The sequence below is a fragment of the Macaca thibetana genome, chromosome 5, assembly GCF_024542745.1.
Source record: "Macaca thibetana thibetana isolate TM-01 chromosome 5, ASM2454274v1, whole genome shotgun sequence".
In the NCBI taxonomy this organism is placed as follows: Eukaryota; Metazoa; Chordata; class Mammalia; order Primates; family Cercopithecidae; genus Macaca; species Macaca thibetana.
In genome coordinates this window covers 180,125,440-180,148,556 of record NC_065582.1, presented here as the reverse complement: position 1 = coordinate 180,148,556, position 23,117 = coordinate 180,125,440, and the positions used below count along the sequence as shown (strand labels likewise).

General features: G+C 49.5%; 3 protein-coding genes across 16 annotated transcripts in view; 2 read left to right on the top strand and 1 right to left on the bottom strand.

Moving 5' to 3' along the window:
• The window catches only part of SORCS2 (sortilin related VPS10 domain containing receptor 2), a 554,540-nt gene extending 549,925 nt beyond the window's left edge, over positions 1–4,615 (bottom strand). Inside the window, exon 1 of one of the 2 annotated variants that reach the window (XM_050792078.1) lies at positions 4,124–4,615. In XM_050792078.1, coding sequence (XP_050648035.1) covers positions 4,124–4,615 — 492 coding nt within the window. The remainder of the gene's footprint in view (positions 1–4,123) is intronic. The other variant, XM_050792079.1, reaches the window with a different exon arrangement.
• The window catches only part of GRPEL1 (GrpE like 1, mitochondrial), a 972,139-nt gene that overhangs the window by 827,832 nt on the left and 121,190 nt on the right, over positions 1–23,117 (top strand). The window contains exon 1 of one of the 13 annotated variants that reach the window (XM_050792209.1): positions 299–302. The exons of 11 other annotated variants lie outside the window; for them this stretch is intronic. The gene's annotated coding sequence lies outside the window, so the exon portion shown is untranslated. Of the gene's footprint in view, positions 1–298; positions 303–555; positions 560–23,117 lie in introns of those variants that run through there. One more of the 13 variants, XM_050792208.1, reaches the window with a different exon arrangement.
• PPP2R2C (protein phosphatase 2 regulatory subunit Bgamma) overlaps positions 11,683–23,117 on the top strand; it is an 873,451-nt gene continuing 862,016 nt past the window's right edge. Inside the window, exon 1 of the mRNA XM_050792129.1 lies at positions 11,683–11,692. The gene's annotated coding sequence lies outside the window, so the exon portion shown is untranslated. The remainder of the gene's footprint in view (positions 11,693–23,117) is intronic.

Below are 23,117 nucleotides of genomic sequence, written 5' to 3'. Positions count from 1 at the left end.
GCCACGGGTACTATAGTAGAAGATGCTGCCACAGACCGCTAGTTCTTGACCTCTTAACTCAGAGAAACAAGTTTGAGAAGCTCTTCTGACGTGTTGCTCTAGCTCTCTGGGTATAAAGTATACACAAATATCGGGTTCATCAAGATTGCAGAACAGAGAGTATGGGTAATCTGCTCAGAATCACCTCAGCATTCAACTGCCTTGGACAGCACCAACCACGTGGCGCAGCACAGAGCAGATTTGGGAAATGGGCAGAGGGAAGGGAGGGAGAAGGAAGCACGAGGGGAGGGGAAGAGGGGGGGAGGGGAGGGGAAGAGGGGGAGGGGAGGGGAAGAGGGGGAGGGGAGGGGAGAGAGGGGAGGGAGAGGAGAGAGGGGAGGGAGGGGAGAGAGGGGAGGGAGGGGAGAGATGGGAGGGAGGGGAGAGACGGGAGGGAGGGGAGGGAGGGGAGGAAGGGGGGAGGGAGGGGAGAGAGGGGAGGGAGGGGGGAGACGGGGAGGGAGGGGAGAGACGGGAGGGAGGGGAGGGAGGGGAGGGAAGGGAGGGGGGAGAGGGGGGGAGGGGGGGAGGGGAGGGAGGGGAGAAAGGGGAGGGAGGGGAGAGAGGGGGGAGGGGGGAGGGGGGGGGAGAGGGGAGGGGAGGGGGGAGGGGGGGGGGAGAGGGGAGGGGGAGGGGGAGAGAGGGGAGGGGAGGGGGAGAGAGGGGAGGGGAGGGAGGTACTGATCTTCTTGGGGAACAATGACAGAGGTGAACAAACTGGACCAGGCTGCAGGAAGCTCACGTTCAAGTCAAATGATACATTCAGCTTCAAAGTTGAGGATCAAGTGCCTTGTGGGAAGGAGCCCAGGTGAGCTGTGCTTAAAATAAGCACAATAAGCCCACGATTTCCCAGAAACATTAAGAACAGGACGGGGCACAGTACATTCCCCATAGGGATAACATGAAACCACAACCCCAGAGGCTGAGAGCCACACTCTGTAATATTTATCCACCTTCAAATAGCACCGCTGCCTCCAAGGGCAGCTCCGGAGATGCAAAACCCGGAGCTGTGTGTGCACAGCCCACTCTAGATCCATAAAAACGCAATGTTTCAATGAAACATTAATTTCACACATAACAATTTGTTTCTATAGCTAAACATCAGACAGGGAGGCAGTGTTTGAACTTGCAAGCAAGTCCCCTTCTCTATCGCCATGGGAGCAGGCAGAACCAAGCCGTTGGAAGGAAAACCCACATAATGTTAACGCAGCTGCAGCGACGGGGGCTTAAATCCTGGAACTCCTTCTTGCGGGATGCTCTCAAATGCCATGTTTTAAAGTCCATCCCCCTCATCAAATGGTCCTTTTAATTTTGAAGAACACCTGATATGGTAAAGTAAACACGCTCTCTGTTCATGTTGACCACATCTGCAGAGGGCGGTGAGCAAGTTAAAGGAAATAAAACATTAGGAAGACTGCTCGGCAAACCAGCTGTGTGAGTTTCTGTCTGGCTGTAGCTTTCAAAGATGGTGCTTTCAAGCAGACGTGAAACCCACTGCCAAATCCCGGCTACAATCTTTAGTCCTGTGGTTGCAAGATGAGACTAGAGGGAGCAGAGTACATTTCTAAGACACGTCGTGTGCTGAAAAAACAATACTACGCACGCAACAAGCACTAAGGCAGTGATTTTTTCTTTTAAAGCAGTTTTACTTAGTTAGCTCAAGGTAACGGGCTGCTTGCCTCTTCTGAGTTTTCTCAGGCAAGGTGAAACTCCCGCAGCCTCCCCTGCTCCCCGAGGTGCAGGATGACTGCCCAGTCCGGAGAACGGGTGTGTGGAGAGGCAGGAGTGGAAGGTGCTGAAGCCCAATGCCTGGTCCAGCATCTGACCCCACGGACACCCACACCCACTACTCACAATGAGGGTGTCCTGGCTTCTACTTCCCAAGTGTTTGCTAAGTGTCAGGCTATGCCCCGTGTGCCACACCTCACCCCTGCCCCTCGCCTCTTGCTGGCCAGAGGACATCCATCCCTTAAAACTCCTCGCTGGGTCCTTGGACTTTCTGTCCTCACTAAAGAGAAGCCAACATTGCCCCCCACTCACAACCCCCCACCCCAAGACACACACACACCTGCGAGCAGTGAGGACGCAAGCCCACCCAGTCACAGAGGAGTCACCCAACCCAGCTGCCGCCCTCAAGGAGCAAAGCCACACAGGCTCCTCTGACTGCCCCCCACCCCCAGTACCCCATCCCTGCTGGCCCAAGCTCCCTCCTCAACTCTCTCCCAGGAAGCTGCCCTGCACCCGGACTGTGAGGTCAGGTCAGAGGCAGGCTGGGTGTCAGCCTATCCCAAAGACAGCTAGCCTGCCCCCTCCCATGGGGCTCCTCCACCCCCGCCCCAGGAAGCTAAATGACAAAGGGGCAGGAGCAAGCTTCAGGATCAACCACCTTGGCAGATGGGGTAGGGGATTAGAGCTTTCTGGCCCTGCGGGATTTGCTTTTTGTGTTGATTTGGTCCTTTGAGCTCTCAGTTTCTGGGTTACCTTTCCACCTGAGTTAGAGCTGATGGTACAGCAGACACCGTTTGTTCACAAGGACACATGGCATCTGACCCCTCTCTCAAGGTGCAGATGGAGAGAACACTCCCAGTGCTCTTCTAGGGAGGTGGCACCTGCCACCTCTGCAAGGCACCCCAGCCGGCACCCTGACTGCCCCCTGCTGGCCCACTGCACCCAGGGAGCCAGCTCTGCCCTCGAAGGGCTGCTAGTCAGGCTGGAGATGCCAGGAATGACCCAAAACCAGACACTTGGCACCTGCACCCTGATAGACACTGGCTGGTTGGGGAGCTGGGCTCTAGGCTGACTACATTCATTCAATGCTGCCCCTACCCCTACCCCAACGTATTCATCTGCCCACCTCGTCCCTCCTCCAGCACAAATCACAGCTGCCTGGGAGTAGCCCAGCAAAGCCGGACAGAGGAGATTGGCACAAGTGACTGTTCAAATTATGCCCTTTCCTGGCTCCAGAGGCCAGTGTTCCCCACCCAGGCCACAGCCATTGCATATAGGAACCCTGGCCCTTGGGGAAGCAAGAAGAGGTCTCCTAGGGGACCCCAGGAGACAGCAAGGCACAGGAATGAGGGGAGGCTCCCGTCTCCCCTCCGCATACAAATGTACCATCCTCTGGGGATTCATGGTTGCCACCTCCCTACCCCCATCCTTCTCTGGAAACTGCAAAACTAGAGACCCACAGAGCTGCCCCAGGGTGACTTCAGAGTGGCCCTCGGCCCTTTTGGGCATGAGGGGGAGTGAGGCTGAGGCAGCCCCCAGGAGAATAATCTAAAGGGACCCTCTGCCTCCTGCAGGCACCAACAAAGGCCAGAGGAGGCAGGATCTGGGAAGGGTGGGAGCCCCACGCTGTGGGTAGAGGAACAGGAGGTCCCCAACAGAGGTGGCAAACTTCCAGCTGCAGCAAAGCCAGAGTAGCCGGGAACGTGGGGGGAGGGCAGGGAGTTTGCCGTGCCAACCTCACACAGGTCCCCAGCACAGTGTGGGGATGAACCCAAGGGGGTACGCGGACCCCAGTGCATCCAGGCGGGGCGGCCGGCAGCAGGAGCTCAAGACAGCCGCGGGTCGCACTAGGGAACCCCAGGGAGAGGGGTAACCCAGAAATCCCAGAGTCCTAGAATAGGATTCGAGCTGACCGGGGAAGTCCCAGAGCCCGCGGAGGCGCCACCGCGGAGTCCCGGGTAGACCAGGGAGGGAAGGATCCCGGAACGCGAGGCTCAGCTGGGGGAGCCGAGCTGGGGTGACCCTCGAGGACCTGCAGGCTCCCGAAGCCTCTGGGGACCTCCTCCGTAACCCAGGACCTGGAGGCCAGCGGGGGAGTATCGGAGGTGGCCCAGGATCCCGAAATCTGTGGGAATGTCCCCTGCGGTGAGACAAGCGCACGAATCTGAGGACCTCTCCCCAAGTAACCGGTGACCAGAGGCCAGTAGGGGCGCCGCCGAGGTGACCCAACTGCCCAAGTCTCCAAGAATGCCCCTGATGACCACAGGGGGTTCTGGGTGGGGGCCGTGGCGGTCCCGCCGGGGCGTCCCGTGGTGTCCCGGGTAGGGGCCGCGGCGAGCGCGTGGAGGTCACTTACGCTGCTGTTCTCGCCCGTCCAGTGCACCATCGCCTGGTTGTGCGTCGCGTCCCCCTTGAGCACGAACGACGTGCTGATGAGCGAGACCTGAGCCCGGGAAGCCACTCCGGACAGCGGCGCCGCCCGCTCCCAGCGCCGGTAGCCCGTGGCGGTGGCGCCGTCCTCCTCATCGGGACCCGGAGCAGGACCGGGACTCGGACCCGGGGCCCCGGGCTCCGTGCCGCGCGCCTGCCGGTCCTCGCCGCCACCGGGCTCCGCGCGTCCCGCGGGAGGGCTCCGTGGCACCCGGGTCAGTTGGGCGTGAGGACCCAGGCGCCCGGGCTCGGGGGAGCGCCCCGCCGCCCCGCAGGCGCCCAGCAGCAGCAGCAGCAGCAGCAGCAGCAGGAGCGGCCGCGAGCGCGGCGAGAGCAGCGGCGGAGGAGCCCCAGGGCTCGGGGCTCGGGCTGTGGGACCGGGGCCCTTCGGGGCGCGCGAGGGCCCCCAGTGCGCCATGGTCGCCAGGGGCGGCGGCGGAGCCGGCGGCGGGGCGGCGCGGACGAGGGGACCGCGGCCGGGAGAGCGGGAGGGCGCTGGGGAGCGCGAGCAAGAGCGCAGAGAAAGGAGCCGGCGAGGGGAGGGAGCGGCGGGAGGAGGGGACTCGGCGGCTCCAGCGCCACCCGCGACGCCGAGCGCGCACCGCCACCTGCCGGCCGGCCCGCCGCCCAGAAGCTCTTGGGAAGCCCGGGGTTCTGGAGCGCGGCCCCACCTCCAGGCCAGGATCCCCTTCCCAGCTCGGTGGTTCCTCCTTCCCGGCTCTCCCACCTCTTGCCGTCCTCCCTCGTCCCTCTCTCCAGGTCCAGCCATGGTTCTGGGGCTCTGGACTCCCGCTGGGAACAGCCAGGTCCCCGTCCAGGAGCTGACAGCCTGAGGGAGACAGACCAACCCAAGAGCACACATTTATAGGCAAAAGAACCCTGAGCTAGAACCAGGGCTCCTGGCGCAGATTATAAAGGGTTCTCCTCAAGGGGTCTCTGAAGAGGTGGCAGTGGAGAGAGGTTGAGGCCCATGAAGGTCCCTGGGGAGACCTGCTAGGCGGCGGGAGGGGAGTTGGGGGGGGGGGAAGTGCAGAGGCCCCTAAGGTGTCCTCAGCAGAACTGCCCCAAGGACAGCCAGGCCACTGACTCAGACATCAGGACGTGCAGTGGCTTCATCTTCCAACCCAGGGGCCACGAGGGAGCTACCCTGAACAGGACAAGCCCCTGTGTAGGGAGGTGTTGGGAGGGGGCAGGGGGCGAGGTCCTAGGGACCTGGCAGGTGCAGTGAGGAATGTGGAAACTGAGGCTCAGAGCACAGCAAGTCCCCACCCAAGGTCCTGTGGCCACTTTAGTTTAGTAGAGATAAAAATGACTTCACAGAGCACCCACCCTGAGTGTCAGACAGGCCTCCAGGAACAAGCAGGGCAGGCGTTTCCCAAGGCCAGGGACAGAGCCTCTGCCAGGCCAGGGCCACCCTGACCCCCGCCTTCCCCCAGAGGCCCTGAGCCAGATAGAAGCCCTTGGGCCGGGGTCCCTGTCACACCCCACCTCCCAGCTGGGTCTCTTGGCTCCAGAGAGAGCCTATGGGGCAGAGGGGCAAGGCCTGGAACATTTGGGAAAGATGGAGAATTGGGGGTTCCCTCTGGCTCTCAAAGAATTGGAGCACCCAGCGCCCTCCCCAGGAAATCATATCCCAAAGCACTGGGCACAGGCTACCTGCGTTCACTCTGTGCCCAGCACTGGGAGTTGGGGAGCGGGAGGTCTGGCCAGATGCCCAAGAAGGTCCCACACTCCGAATGTGCCCTCCTCTCTCACCCCACCATGTAAATCCTGAACCTGTCAGGCTCAAACCCAATGGGAAGAGGGAAGGGAGGACTCTGCAGCTGTGGGAACATCTGGTCTCATACAGGAAGCAGAGAAGAACAGAGCAAGGTCAGTGGAGGGTGGAGGGGAGGGGAGATGAGGAAAAGGGGACCGAAAGAGGGCTGCAAACCGTGGCTGGCAGGAGAGCACTGCACATGGAGTCAGAGAAGAGACCGTTCGGTTCGACCCCAGCTTAGACAGGAACCACCACGGGGCCTTCCCCAAACACCCAAGCCTCCGTTTTGCCAACTGTAAAGGAAGAGGCTGTATAATCTCTGGGGTCTCTCTCAGTGTTAACTGTTTTTGTTTGTTTTAAATAAAGAAGGCCTCCAAGTACTACCCTTAAGAAACTTGGCCGGGTGCAGTGGCTCACACTTGTAATCCCAACACTGTGGGGGGCTAAGTTGGGAGGAATGCTTGAGGCCAGGAGTCAGAGACCAGCCTGGGCAATACAGTGAGACCCCGTCTCTATAAAAAACATTTAAAATATTAGCTGACTGTGGTCCAAACTACTTGGGAAGCTGAGGTTAAAGGAGGTCAAGGCTGCGGTGAGCCAAGATCATGCCACTGCACTGCAGTGTGGGAGAAAGAACAGAAGGAAGGAAGGAAGGAAGGAGATGGAGGGAGGGAGGGAAGGAAGGAGAGAAAGAAGAGAAGAGAAAGAAGGAAGGAAGGAAGAAAGAGAAGGAAGGAAGGAAGGAAGGAAGGAAGGAAGGAAGGAAGAAAGAAAGAAAGAAAGAAAGAAAGAAAGAAAGAAAGAAAAGAAAGAAAGAAAAGAAAAGAAAAGAAAGAAAAAGAGACAGAGAGGAGGGAAAGAAGAAAGGAAGGAGAGAGGGGGAAGGGAAGGGAAGAGGGAGGGAGGGAAGGAAAGGAGAAAGGAAGGAAGGAGAGAAAGAGAAAAGAAAGAAAAAGAAAGAGAAAAAGAAAGGAAGGAAGGACGGAAGGAAGGAAAGGAAGGAAAGGAAGGAAAGGAAGGAAGGAAGGAAGGAAGGAAGGAAGGAAGGAAGGAAGGAAGGAAGGAAGGAAGGAAGGAAGGAAGAAAGAAAGAAAGAAAGAAAGAAAGAAAGAAAGAGAAAGAAAGAAAGAAAGAAAGAAAGAAAGAAAGAAAGAAAAGAAAAGAAAAGAAAAGGAAGGAAAGAAAGGAGGGAAGGAGGGAGGGGAAACTTGACAGTGTAAGTTATTAAGCACTTGCCAGGTGCTGGGCACTTTCCCAGGGGCTTGAGAGGATGATGGGTCTCTGTTCTGGGGGCTGCTGTTGCAGGCCATCATATCTCATTCTCATGACCAAGCTAGAGCAGGTGTCACTGTCCCCGTTTCGCAAAGGAAGAAACGGACCCAGAGACATTCCTTGACTACACAAGGTCACCTGGTCAGTGTGTTTCAGAGGCCAGACTCCAACCCAGGTGTTCTAACCCCAAGGTGGCACTCTTTACACCACCTCCAGTTGCTTGTCATCTGTGCATTTGCCATCGTGCGTTTGTCATCTGTGTGTTCCAGGCTCTCAGGCACCTTACATCTATGGGGCTCAGACTTGGGCTGCCTAGCCAGACAGGGCAGTAAAATGAGCTCACCACCACCACCCTTCAGCTCAAGGGGAGGCTCAGTCGCTGAGTGACTTGGTCAGTCATGTTAAGTCCCCAGCGAATTGGGGAGAGGGTCCCGAGCAGGAATGTAGTTGGTGTCACACCTAGCTACTGATCTTTCCAGAATAATCGCTGCCTCTGCCCTAAATGAGGCTGCAAGACATTGGAAAGAGCAAGGCTGATTCTCCCCTTCTGTGGGTCTGAGTTCAGAGCCACTTTGACTATCCTAGACCACTCAGTCCCCACCTGCTGGACATGTGGACACAGTGATGAGGGAGACAGACAAGGTTCCCACACTCACAAGGAGCCTCTGTCCTAGTGGGGAAAACTAATGTCAGTTAGAATTAAGTGCCCAGGAGAGAACAGTGCGGCCATCCGAGAAGAGGGAGGGGTGCTCAGGGGTCAGGGAAGCCCTGCTCCCTTTGGAAGTGACATTGAGCTGAGGATCGAGGACCCACCCAGGCATCGCAGGAAGAGCTGGGATGGCGACCCTGATGCAGGAGCTGACGAGTTCAGGGAGGAGCAGGTGCTGGGCTTGATTTGTACTCACAGTCGGATGGAAAGTCGCTGGGGTGCTTTAAGCAGTGGGCTGAGGTTATCGGCATGTTTACAGCCATCATTCTGGCCACGGTGAGGACAGGTGCGTGAAGCCACTTAGGAAGCTACTCCTCCCAGGTCCAGAGAGAGGCTGTGGTGGCTGGGAGCTGGCAGGTGACAGAGGAGGAGACAATGGAGGGAAACCTGCAGGGACCCATGTGCCACTCCTAGGCGCCTCTCACCAGCCTTGCACTCACCCTCTTTCGTGACCCACATCAGGGACTCAGGGGCTCCAGTGCCAGGGAAAGACATGGGAGAGTGTAGACAGCAAAAGAGAGCCGGTTGACCCCTCCTGGCCTGCCTTCATGGAGGAAGAGCGCACGGGACGTCTTCCGAAGCCACAGAGTTGGTGTCGGCAGTGCTCACTGAGGAAGCCAAAGGCTCAGAAAGCATGGGGGCATGAGCGGCTGATGGAGTCACTGTTTGTGAGGCCCCCACAGGCGCTGCAAGACTGACGGGGCCACGTGCAGATGCCTGGGCTCAGCATCCGACACCCGAGTGCATCAGGTCAATAGTAAACGCTGTCCAGGGCTAAGAAACCTAACAATTGTTCACAAAGCCAGGACCCTCAGCACGCCCCGCCTTGCTCCCTCGTCTCCTTCCCTTCTCCCAGCTCCAGGCTGGGCACTGGGCTCCAGCCTGAATCATACCTGATGCCTGCTCTTGGGGACTTCACAACATGATGGGGGAGGCACACAGGTGAACAGAGAGTGACATTAGGGAAACAGGTGCTCCCAGAGAGGTGCCTGGAGCTAAGGGAAGGGAGAGCTGCTGTCTGGGGCTGAGGGAGGAAGGCTGCCTGGAGGACACCCTTCAACTATCCTGCCAGGTAATAGAGACAGCAATGATCATAAATGCTACTGAACGCCTACCATGGGCTAGGCACTGTTCTGTATGGAAGGACTCGCTGAACTTCACAACATCTATATAGAGTAGGTATTATTTTCCCCAAGTTAAAGATAGAGAAGGTGAAGGCACAAAGGGATTGAGTAAATTACCTCGAGAATTCAAAGCCTCCTCTCCCATGTGCTGGCTGTGAGGCCCTTCAGCTTCACCCTCACCTCTCTGTTTCTCAAATTGCCTACCTGAGAAATGGGACCAGCACCATCTGCCTTAATGAGAACTGATTTGACATGCTGCTTCCTGGGCCCTACCCAGACCAGAAACTCTGGGGTAAGGCCCAGGCATCTGTTTTAACATGTCCTCCTGTGCTTCTGGTACACCCACAAGTTTGAGAAGCACTGGGCTAATCCTGTGGTTCCAGGCCCAGGCTGCCCAGCAGCATCACCTGAGGACATTTAGAAAACTCCTGCTTCCTGGGTCCACTTCTGCCTCAGGCTCAGTGCGGGTGGAGCCCCGTTATTCCATCTTCTCTAAACTACCCCACGTGATGCCAATGTGTGACCAGCAGGGCATGCTGCCCCATGGCATGACTTTTCATCAGGATTCATGAGAAGAAATGCCAAACGCCCAGCACATAGTAGGACTCCAATACCTGCTGGGGCCAAGTGAGCCCCAGTCCAAGCCTCTTGGCTTCAAGAGCCGCACTTGCCTCCCCATTCATGGCGAGCCTCCTAATCCAAAAGAAGAGATACTTTGTCTTTCCAACTTTTAATCATACCACTTGCTCATTAAAATCCCAGGTTTTCTAAATTACTGAAGGTCTCTAGTGATATTTTAATTTATCTTTATAAATGTGACAAAGCTCCAATTGTGTAGCTCCCTAAGCAGGGCCTGCCTCAGAGATGTCAAGGATCCGTGATGAGGTTCACTAGAAATGCTGTGGACCCGGCAGGCGGGAGCGCTGCAGGGACGGGCTGGTGGTCTGCTGGACTCCCCAGAGGGGAAGCCTCTGGGCCAGCCCTGAGCAAGATTCACAAGTTTTATACCTGCTGTCAGGGCAGGAGGAGAGTAATGACCTGCAGAGAAATCTCCTAATGACTTTAGCAAACAGCAAGGGGTGAGAGGGGATAGCTTTGAGCGAGAAGGATCAAGCTGACAATCTCGTTATCAGGTTGTCAGGAGAAACAGAGCCAGACAGTGGCTTTGGCCGGTCAGGACTTTAACTCAGGCCAGGAGCACAAGTCTGATGTGGAGACCGAAGGGAAGCGTATCCACATGTGGAGGAAGGAAAGGCACCCACAGGGAAACAGAAGAGGTTACCGGCTGCGTCCAACCAGAAGACAGAGGGCAGGAGGGGAGGAAGGCTCAGAAGTTCTTCTTAGAGGGGTTGTTGCGTTTTAATGGATGCAAGGGGTTCTTATCCCTTGGACATCGTCTCTGTGGACCAGCCGGACCCCTGATGTGTGAGAGGGGCAGTTAATGCACCACAAAACGGTCGACGGTCGGTTCCTTTCTTCCATTCACTAAATGTTTACTGAGCACCTACTATGTGCCTGGCACTGTTCTAGGCCCTGGGGAGATGGCAGGGAACAAACTCGACCAGATCCCTGCCCTCATGGACTCACGCCATGGTAGGGACACAGACAAAAGGCAAGGAGAAGCAGCTCTAGCAGCCTCCAGCTGGACAGGTGCCCCAAGATGGGATTGCAGGCAGCAGGACCACGGAGAGGCATGAGTAACCTAGACGGTCACTGGAAGCTTACCCAAGAAAGTCGCCTCGGAAGCTGAACCTAGGAGGACAGGCAGTGTTTAAGGAATTGGGGAAGAGATGGTGGAGGGGGTTGAAAACCAACCGGTGCAAACACCCAGAGACAGACGGCACAGGGGCCTTTGAGGAACCGGAGAGAGAGCCGCAGGGCGGCAGAGTTCAGCACGTGGAAGCAGGTAGTGAACACCAACCCTCCCCAGGTCTGCCCAGCGCCCACTGAGGCATCAGGGGTCCCAGGCCCTGTGGCTGGCACTTGGAAGCCAGGAGGTGATCAGAACCAGTCCCCATCCTCTGGGAGGTTAACACCAGGTGACGGGGACTGGCAGGTCAATATGACGCCACAGGGGGGCAGCAGAGATGGCGATGCCTCTCCAACATGGGCCCGCCAGGGGCCAGCTCCGCTCCTGGTGCCACGGTGCTAGGTCGCCGCCTCTCCCGATGTCGGGGGGAGTGGGGCTGGGTGGGTGGGTTGCATCATCACCTCCTTCTTATAGAAGAAAAAACCAAGGCACAGCACCAAAAGGCAAGGGGACTTGCTCAAGGTCCCAAAACCAGCAAGGGGCATCAGCGGGCCCTGAACCCGTCCATCCAGCTGAAGAACCCGTGCGCTTCCCCCGTACACCCACTGGCTCCTGAGGGCTGACATGGGCCTGGGTGACGAGTGGCCTGAGCCCTGCTCCATGCCAGGGCCCCTGCCTCAACTTTCTCATGCATCAATCCTCACCCGACCCTACGGGGCTAGGATGATTATTACCACCACCAACACCTGGGGAGACTGAGGCAGAGCTCCGACTGTGATCCACCAGCTCTGCAGCACATAGCATGGGCCCACCCTGAACCCCACTGCTGCCCAGCCCCCTATGCACACATATAAAGTGCCATGGGAATGGAGAGCAGGGGGCAGTAGTCAGCTCTGGCCAGTGTAGGTTGGAGGCAGGGAGTGATTTCTTTTCCTCCCACCAATCGGACATTCCTATTCTCACTGGGCGGGAGCATGCTCTTTCTTAGAGGAAACCCTCACCACGTTGGAGCCTGGACCACACATGGTCCTCTCCTGATGGGCACTGAGGGAAGTCCAGGAAAGTGGCCCATGGCTGAAAGGGGCAAATCTTTAGGATGAGAGTGCTGACTGCACCCTTCCAGGTGGTCCTGAGGGGAGATAACAACAGCTGCCTAGAGGCGGCTGTAAGGGCTGCAACAAAATACCACAGACTGGGTAATTATAAAGAACAGGCCAGGTGCAGTGGCTCACGCTTGTAATCCTAGTATTTTGGGAGGCTGAGGTGGGAGGATCACTTTAGCCTAGGAATTCAAGACCAGCCTAGGCAACATGGCAAGACCCCATTTTATATTTTTCAATATAAAATATTTTTTTAAAAATTAGCTAGATGTGGTGGTGCATGCCTGTAGTTGCGGCTACTGAGGAGGCTGAAGGGGGAGGATCTCCTCGAGCCTGGGAGGTTGAGACTGCAATGAGCCACGATTGCGGCACTGCACTCCAACCTGGGCGAGAGAGACCCTGTCTCAAAAAACACCCCAGAAATTTATTTCTCACGGTTCTGGAGGCTGGGAAGTCCCAGATCGAGGTGCCAGCAGGACTGGTGTCTGGTGAGGGCTGCTTCCTGCTTCCAGGATGGTGCCCTCTGGAGGGACAAACACAGTGTCCTCACTTGGCAGAAGAGAAGGAAAGGTTGGAAGGGCAAGAGAGTCCACCTTCCCACTTCGAGCCCTTAATAAGAGCGCTAATTCCATTATCATCGCCTCCCAAAGGCCACTTTGCATTGCGTTGGAGATTGCATTTCAGCATGAATTTTGGAAGGGACACTATCATTCAACCATAGCAGAGGGGGTAGTGAGGGCAGTAATGACGCCTGCCTACAAAGTGGTTGTTCTGTAGGTGAAAGCGCCCATCACAGTCAGTGTGTCATAAGTTTTTTTTTTTTTTTTAATGAGCTCACAGAGATGGTCGAGAGAGACTGAACTCAGGTCCTGGCCCTGCAGGAAATGAATCACCGAATGTCTCTGTGCCTCAGTTTCCTCATCTGTTCAATGGGAATGATGATGGTACCTAGGTTGTAGGTTGCCATGCAGATAAATGAGTGTCTATGTAATGCTCAGAACACCTGGAAGGCATTGGCTGCGTTGTGTGCTGCAGAGGGGGTCTTCACATGGACTTATGATGAGATAACCTACAGTAAATCCCCGTTGCATCACACCACCTCATCTATGTGATGACAGTCCATGGGGTCTATTCTGAAGTCTCATTCCAGTCCCCTGAAATGCCTCGCTGGGGTACAGCGCATATTCATTCACAAGGCCAATGCTTCCCAAGGCTGGGAGCTGAGCACTGAGTCCCTCACCTGCCCTGAAGAGCAGCCACCCGGCAGGCACACTTCACCTCCTCAACCCACTCTCCCAGCTGGCTCCACTTGGCCACTCCCAGCTGTGGACTCCAGGCCTCAGTTTCCCCTTCTCTCAAGTGAGAGGGCAGGTTACATTAGGACTTTCATGGAACGTTAGCCTTAGGAGGTGCTCTCTAGAAATGCGCTGTGTTAGGAAGGACCATGGGCTCCATCATACTTTTTTTTTTTTTTTTTTTTTGAGACGGAGTCTCGCTCTGTCGCCCAGGCTGGGGTGCAGTGGTGGGATCTCAGCTCACTGCAAGCTCCACCTCCTGGGTTTAGGCCATTCTCCTGCCTCAGCCTCCCGAGTAGCTGGGACTACAGGCACCCGCCACCTCGCCTGGCTAGTTTTTTGGATTTTTTAGTAGAGACGGGGTTTCACTGTGTTAGTCAGGATGGTCTCGATCTCCTAACCTCATGATCCGCCCGTCTCGGCCTCCCAAAGTGCTGGGATTACAGGCTTGAGCCACCGCGCCCCGCCTCCATCATACCTTTTACAGAGTCATGTGATGCTTGTATATTAAGGCCTGCAAAGTTCTGCAATTTAAAAACCTGTTTGACTTTGATTAATTCCATTGTCCCTCAACTCTTTGACCCTGTGGTTTTTATTTCTGCTTAACAGCTAGTTACACCCCAGAGAACATAAGCCATTATGGAAATATGTGCTGAGTATGGTAGAAGGAAGACAGAGGGAAGAATTTATTCACCTGACATGTTGGCATCAGAGAAAAATACATAGGAGCAGGTCTTGGATGGTGAGTAGGATCCCAGGTGAGGTGAAACAGAGAGTGCAGCACACACAGGGACAAAGGCATAAAGGCGTGTGGTCCACACAGAGAGTGGCAAGTGGCCCCACTGTGTGGGGCCAAGCCGTGACCTTGAGACTAGAGGGAGGCAGGCCCAAAGGCCACAGGTCTTGGGTGCTAAAGGGTTTGTGCTTTGTTCTAAGTTCAAAGAGGACCTTCTAGGGATTTTAAGAAAAGGAATGGCATGGTCAGGTTTGTGTTTTTAAAAGTTAATGCTGTCAGCTTCTGAAAGCTGGGAGGCCATGGGGAGATGTGGAGACGAGGAGACAGAAGTGGGTCCCCAGAACCACTTCTTGTGCAAAGTGAGAAACGGAGGAGTCAAACACAACCCGGAAGTAGTAGGAGGAACAATGATGCCACTTCCCTAGGTCAGGAACACGTAAAGGAGAAAGTTCCTGGTGCAACTTTGAACATGTGGCCTCTGAGGTGTCTGTGGGACATCCTGGAGGTATGAGTCAGGATAGGCCAGGCTGGGCTGCAGTAGCAGATTAACCCCAAATGCCAGTGGTGTAACCCAAGCAAGGTTCATTTCACTCATTCACAAAGTCTGATGCAAATGCAAAGTCAGGTGACCTCCTCCATCCTGTAGCTTTGCAATCTGGAACAAGAGGCCTCTAAAGTCACATAACAGGAGAAGACAGAGCTAGAGAATCACACAGGATGTTTTACAAGGATGGGTCCAAGAAGTCGCTCCATCCCTCGCATCCCAGTGGCCAGACCCAGGTTCACGGCCTCTACCTACAAGCAAGGCTAGGAGATGTGGGAGCACTGGACATTTGGTGATCCCTAGCGACCACAGACCATTATGGAAATATGTGCTGAGTAAGGCAGAAGGAAGAGAGAGGGAAGAATTTATTCATCTGAACGAATATGCCTAAAGTGTTACCTTGCTATCACGGAAGCTTGGGAGGTCTTTGGAAATGACCAGGAGATTTTAAGGGCTTGGGATATAGATTTGGGCATGATTGCTGAATGAGATCACGCAGGAAGAAAACAGGATAGGAAGAAAACAGAGAAGGACAGGATAAAATGAGTAACACCATAACTTCCTCTGAGGTTGTATTTAGAAATTTCCAGAGGATGACTCAAAATTTAGTTAAAAAAGAAATTCTTGTTTCCAAATATCTGATTATTTGTTGTCATATAGAAAAGGCATCCAGATTTTTGCTGAATTTTTCAGTTTCCATATGGTTGCCTGGCATCGCATAGGAAGCTAGCAGGAATTGGCAAGTGTTTAAGTATCAGGCCACTCCATGGCATTCTCACCGTGAAGGGCCAATGGCCTCATGATGATAGGTTTTCTCAAGGAGAGATTTTCAAAGCCCTCAAGTTTAACAGACATTTTGAAAGAGACCTCACGGTATTCTTGCCCTTGAGATCCATTTTGGAAATCAACATTTTTGCTACCAAACTCTTGACTATGAAATTGATTTTTTATTTAAATGTGTTGCACATTTGCAATTTTTCACAGAGAAAATTTTGGTTGAAAATCATGGTTTGAGACATTTCAGCTTGGGAGTCAATTAAAACTCAGTTTTCCCTGGGAAGAGCTATATCCTTAATAAACACTAACAAATCAGCATGAGACATTTCTTCAAACTAGCTCTTGCAAGGCCCTTTCTGGCAACTGAAATGTCCCCAATCTGAGACTATAAGGGTCATGAGCCCTGGGACTGTGTTTTCATTTACCTCTGTATTGCCAGAGCTGCGTGCAATGCTGGGCACACAGTGGGAACTCAGTCAGTATTTGTTGGATGGATGCATGGATGGATGCATGGATGGGTGGATGGATGCATGGATGGGTGGATGGATGCATGGATGGGTGGATGGGTGGGTGGGTGGATGGATGGGTGGGTGGGTGGATGGATGGATGGATGGATGGATGGATGGATGGATGGATGGATGGATGAAGGGTGGATGGATGAAGGGTGGATGGATGAAGGGTGGATGGATGAATGGATGGGTGGGTGGATGGATGAATGGGTGGATGGATGAATGAATGAGTGGGTGGGTGGGTGGATGGATGAATGAATGGGTGGGTGGGTGGGTGGGTGGATGGATGAATGAATGGGTGGGTGGGTGGGTGGATGGATGAATGAATGGGTGGGTAGATGGATGAATGGATGGGTGGATGGGTGGGCGGATGGATGGATGGATGGATGGATGGATGGATGGATGGATGGATGGATGTGCCTGTCATACTGAAAACTGGATGTGGACTTCTAAACTACAATTACTAATGCAATTTGATGGATGGGGGGAAAGCAATTGATTGGGAGTCAGGAGATCCAGGTTCGTGTCATCTCTCCATTGACTGAGGTTTGAGAACTTGGGAAAATCCCTTTCCCCAAGGGTGCTACCTCTTTTTTCTCCTCTACTAAATGAGGTTTCATCCAGGCCCAGGCAATCTTTTCAGCCTCATATCCAACCACTTCTCCCCTACCCTATCCTGCCAAGGACGTTCATCTTGCCCACCACATTTCCCAGTCAGGAATGTACTTCTGGATTCCCAGCTATGGCCAAGCGAGGAGGTTAACAAATCCTCTCTGCAAAAGTCAAGTATACAGCTGCATAAAATTGACCAAAAAACCCAGCCATTTCCACACTCTGAAAATCATCCAACAGCATTCACCAATCCAAGAAGTGCTTATTCTTGAAAACTGCTGAATTTCAGTTAGAAACAGTGGGAGTTTGTAAAATTCTGACCCAGGGCTGCTCCCATACTGCCCTCCCAGATGGATAGACTTAGAGATTCTTTAGGGCAGGACAGGCCCTGAGGACCAGCAGCTGGTGGGCCACAGTTGACAGGAATCACACAATTTGAAACAATGGGTAATGCTCACGCCTAATGGCATTGTCAGCAAAAGTGGGAATCTGACAGGCTGTGTGGAATAGCCGGGGTTGTGTCTATACATAATGGAGACTGGAAAGGATCCAAGCCAGCCATGATTTCTAGCTAGATGACCCTAAGGCCACGTGCACACACACAGGAAACATGAACAGCCTAGTAAGAAGTAAAAGCCAGGCAGACTTGGAAGTGGCCAGAATTATGAATGTGCTCCCCTACCTGTGTACAGGTCTTTAACAGAATACAGAAGCCTTATTAGCTTGAGGTGTTTGAGAATAACCTCTGATCAAACACCAGCTGACCTCTATACTATGGACACACAGGGGAACAAAAGCCAGGCGTTAAAAAAAAAAAAAGATATATATATATGGCTAAAATATATACATATTTTTATATATATATATATTTTTTTTTGAGATGAACTCTCACTTGTCACCCAGGCTGGAGTGCAATGGCACGATCTTGGCTCACTGCAACCTCCACCTCCTGGTTCAAGTGATTCTGCTGCCTCAGCCTCCTAAGTAACTGGGACTACAGGTGCGTGCCACCACGCCCGGCTAATTTTTGTATTTTTAGTAGAGAGAGGGTTTCACCATGTTGGCCAGGATGGTCTAGAACTTCTGACCTCAAATGATCTGCCCGCCTTGGCCTCCCAAAGTGCTGGGATTACAGGCGTGAGCCACCACACCTAGCCAGAAATACACATTTTTCTAAAATCTGAGCATCAGCAGCTATACACAGGAAGGAAAATGAATTTCCTAGATTTAGCACAGGCAAGTTACTAAACAAATGAACAAGCAACAAACAGTAACAAGCTTCTTGGGGAAAATCAAAATCCAAAGTTGATACAATATGTTACCTAAAATTTCCAGTTTTCAATAAAAAAAAAAAGAGAGAGAAATGCAAAAAAAAAAAAAAAAAAAATAGGAATATATGACCTATACTCCAGGGGTCAGAGGGAGGGAAAAGTAGTCTCTGAGGGTCTCCAGAAGTTAGATTTGGTAGAGAAAAACTTCAAAGCAACTATTATAAACATAGTCAAATAATTAACAGAAAGTATGACAATAATAAATCAATAAATAGAGAATCTGAATAAAGGGGTAGAAATAATATTTTAAACCAAATGAAAATTCCAGAGTTGAAAAGTACATGAACGGGAAAAATTCACCAGAAGGGCTCAGTGGCAGATTTGAGATAGTAGAAGAATCAGTGAGCATGATAACAGAGCAATAAAAATTAACCAATATGAAGAACAAAGAGAACAAAAGAGTGAAGAAAAATGAATAGAGCCCCAACAGCCTGTAGCACATCAAGCACATCAATATGCATTTAACAGGAGTTCCAGAGGAGAGGAGAGAGAGAAAGAGGCCACAAAAAATACTTGAAGGAATAATGGCCAAAACGTTTCCAAAACTGATGAAAACCTTTAATCCAAACATTTGAAAAACCTAACAACTCCAAGTAGGTTAAATACATAGAGATATATACCTAGACATATCATAATCACATGGCTAAAAGACAAAAAGAAAATTGTGAAAGAAACAAGATAAAAACAATTCATCATGTATTAAGGGAAAACAATGTGACAAGCAGCTGACTTCTCATCACAGAAGAAAACAGGGCAGAAGGCAGTAGAATGACATATTCAAAATGGAAAAAAAAAAAAAGTCATCCAATAATTCTATATCCAGCAAAACTATCCTCCAAAAATGAAAGTGAAATAAAGACATTCTCAGATAAATAAATATTGGAATTCATTGCTAGCAGGCTTGCCTTTCAAGAAATACCAAAGGAAGCCCATGAGGCTGAAAGGAAATGATAGCAGATGGATGGAAACTTAAATTCACATGAAGAAATTAAAAGCATTAGAAATGGTAAATATTAGATCAGGCGCAGTGGCTCATACCTGTAATCCCAGCGCTTTGAGAGGCCAAAGTGAACAGATCACTTGAGGCCAGGAGTTTGAGACCACCCTGGCCAACATGGTGAAAACCTGTCTCTACTAAAAGTACAAAAATGAGCTGGGCGTGGTGGCACGTGCCTATAGTCCCAGCTACTTGGGAGGCTGAGGCATGAGAATCACTTGAACCTGGGAGATGAATGTTGCAGTGAGCCAAGATTGTGCCACTGCACTCCAGCCTGGGCGACAGGGTGAAACCCTGTCTCAAAAAAAAAAAAAAAAAAAAAAAAGTAAATATTACAGTTAATATAAAATACTCTGTAAATATATTTTTCTCTTAAATTCTTTAAAAGACTTGAGTAATAATTATAACACTACACTGTTGGGTTTATAAGAAAAATATATAGATACAGATATTTAGATAATATATATGTAATATATGCATGACAGTAATAGTACAAGGGGAAAAGAGTGAAGCTGTATTGAAGCAAACTTCCTGTATTTGGTCAGAAGTAAGTTAGTATTAATCTGAAGTAGATTATGACAAGTTAAACATATTTCGTAGTCCTTAAAGCAACCATTAAGAAAATAACTCAAAATACAAGGTTTTTAAAAAAAAAAAAAAACAAAAAAAAAAACAGGAATTAAAATGGGATACTAAAAATATTTATTTAAAAGAAACAAAAGTAATGAAGAAGGAACAAAGGAAAAAGATAACAACAACAATAACAAAGAGATGTATAGAAAACCCAAAATGGTAAATGTAAGCATAAGGTAATATAAAGTACATTAAGTGTACATTAAATGTGAATAGTCTACACAGGCCAATCAAAAGCAGAGATTGCCAGACTGCATAAACAAGTGATGTGACTATATACTATCTACAAGAGACATATCTTAGATTCAAAAATGCAAATAGGATGAAAGTAAAAGGACTGGACAATAATATACCATGAAAAAATAAACCGTAAGAGAGCTGGGAGTGATCATTTTAATATTAAACAAAAGAAACTTGTAGACAAGAAATATTGCTAGAGACAAAGAAGAACATTTCATAATGATAAAAGAGTTAACACATCAGGAAGATATAAAAATTATAAATGTATACACCCCTAATAACAGTGCTTCAAAATATGTGACACAAAAACTAATGATATTAAAAGGACAATAGTTGGAGATTTCAAATCCCACTCTCAATCACCAATGGAACCAGTAGGCTAAGAATCAGCAAAGATATAGAAGACTTAAACACATTATTGACCAAACCAACATAACTAGCCTAATGACTGCAGGATACACATTTTTTTTTCAAGCACACATAGACCATTCTCCAGGAGAGAACATTGCTAGGCCTTAAAATAAGCCTCATTAATGTCAACAGACTGAAATCATACAAAGCATGGTCCCTAGCCACAATGAAATTAAATCACATATTAACAAAAGTCTATGAAAGCCCAAATATTTCAAAAATGAGCAGCACATTTCTAAATAACTCCAGGGTCAAAGAAGAAATTACCCAAGAAATTACAAAATATTTTGAAGTGGATGAAAAATGCTAACAATATATGAAAATGCATGGCACACAGCTAAGCAGTACATAGAGGGGAATTTATACCTTTTAACACCTATGTCAGAAAAAAAGAAAGGTCTCAAATAGCTTAAGCATCTATCTAAAGGAGCTAGAAAAAGAAGAGCAAACTAAACAAAAAGCAAGCAGAAGAAGAGAAATAGGAAAGATTAGAATAAAATCAGCAAAACAGAAAACAGAAAAGCAAAAGAGAAAATCAATGAAACCCAAAGGTGGGTCTTTAAAGAGATAACAAAATTGATAAACTTTTAGCAGATGAGCCAAAAAAAAAGGAGGAAAAAAGATACAAATGGCCAAAATCTGGCATGAAAAAAGGCACATCATTGCCAATCATATGAAATTAATAGTTTATAAAAGAATACTGTAAACAATGCAATACCAACACATGAGACAACTTAGATAAATGAACACATTCCTGGAAATGCACAGATTACAAAAACTGACTCAAGATAAAATACAAAATCTGAACAGACTTGCAACAATATAAAGGAATTGAGTTAATAATTAAAAATCTCTCCACAATGAAAAGCCAGATCCACATAGCTTCACTGGTGAATCCTAACAAATGTTTAAAGATGAAATAATACCAATCCCTCACAGATTCTTTTAGAAAATAGAGGAGGAGGAAACACTTCTCACTCATTGTATGAAGCTAGTATTGTCCTAACCAAAGCCGGACGAAAACATGAGAAGAAAACCACAGACCAATGTTCATCATTAAACAAATGCTAAAATTCTTAACAAACTATTAGCAAGCTGAATCCAGCAACATATAAAAAGCACTAGACACTAGGACCAAGTGGGATTTACCCTGGAAATGCAAGCCTAGTTTAACATCCAAATATCAATTAATCTAATACATCATATTAATAGAACAAAGCGGGGAAAAAAACACACGATTATCTCAAAGAAAATGTATTTTTTAAAATTCAGTACCTACTGATTTTTTAAAACTCTCAACAAACTAGAAATAGAAGGGAACTTTCTCAGCCTGGAAAAGGGCATTTACAAAAAACCCACAGCTAAGATCACACTCAATGATGAAAAAAACACAAAGCTTTCCCCACGTGACCAGGGACAAAGCGAGGATGTCCACTCTCACCACTTTTATTCAACAAACTACTAGAGGTTTAACTAGGGCAATCTGGCAAAATAATAAAAAGTATCAAGATTCAAAGTGAAGAAATAAACTATTTTAACTCATAGATGACATGATCCTTAACATACAAAATCCCAAGAGATTCATTTAAAAACTCATAGGATAAACAAGTTTAGCAAGATTCTACAATACAAGATCAATATGCAAAAACCAATTGTATTTCTGTATACTAGCAACAAACAATCCAAAAATAAAGTTAAGACAATAATTCCATTCACAATAGCATCAGAAAGAATAAAATGCTTAGGAATAAATTTAACAAAAGTGCAAGATCTTCACTGAAATCTACCAAACATTGTTGAGAGAAATTAAAGATGACATAAATAAATGGAAGAACATTCCATGTTCATGGATTGGAATATTCAATATCATCTAGATAGCAAATTCTCCACAAAATGACCTATAAATTCAGTGTGATCCCTATCAAAATACTATGGAACCTTTTTGTAGAAGCTGATAAGCTGATCCTAAATTTTATATGGAAAGGCAAAGGACGTGGAAGAGTTATATTCCCTGATTTCAATCTTAATATTATGCCTTAATAATCAAGACAGCGGAGCATTCATGGAAGGATAGATGTATAGATCGGCAAAACAGAATTGTAACAGAATTACAAACATTATGGGTAATTAGTTTTCGAAAAAAGTGCCAAAACAATTCAATGGGAAAAGGATACACCTGTATCCAGAATATATAAAGAACTCTTAGAACTTAAGAAGATATCTCCCTGAAGGAGACCTACGTAAATGACTACTAAGCACAGGAAAAGATCCTCAACGTTGTTGGTCATTAGGGAAACGCAAGTTAAAACCAAAATAAGTTGCTATCATACATCCACTAAGGTGACTACAATGAAAAAGACAGACGTGAAAAAGATACAGAGAAACTAGAAGTTCATGTGGCTGGTGGGAATGTACAACAGCACAGCCACACTGGGAAAAAACTTAGATTCTAGGTCAGGCGCGGTGGCTCATACCTGTAATCCCAGCACTTGGGAGGCCGAGGTGGGCGGATCACTTGAGGTCAGAAGTTCAAGACTAGCCTGGCCAACATGGTGAAATCCCATCTCTACTAAAAATATAAAAATTAGCTGGGCGAGAGTTGTGTGCACCTGTAATCCCAGCTACTTGGGAGGCTGAGGCAGGAGAATCGCTTGAGCCTGGGAGGCAGAGATTTCGGTGAGCAAAGGCCATGCCACTGCACTCCCATCTGGGCAACAAAATGAGACCTTGTCTTAAAAAACAAAATTAAAAAATAAAAAATAAACTTAGTTTCTTAAAAAGTTAACTTGAACTTTGCACAATATATTCAACACCTCTTATTTTTAATTATTTTTTTGAGACAGGGTCTGGCTCTGTTGCCCAGGCAGGAGTGCAGTCACACAATCCTGGCTCACTGCAGCTTTGACCTCCCAGACTCAAGCAATCCTCCCACCTCAGCCTCCCGAGTAGCTGGGACTACAGGTATGTGCCACCATACCCAGATAATTTTTCTTATTTTCTGTAGAGACAGGGTCTCACTATGTTGCCCAGGATGGTCTTGAACTCTTTTACTCAAGCAGTCCTCCCACCTCAGCCTCCCAAAGTGCTGGGATTACAGGTGTGAGCCACCCTACTCAACATC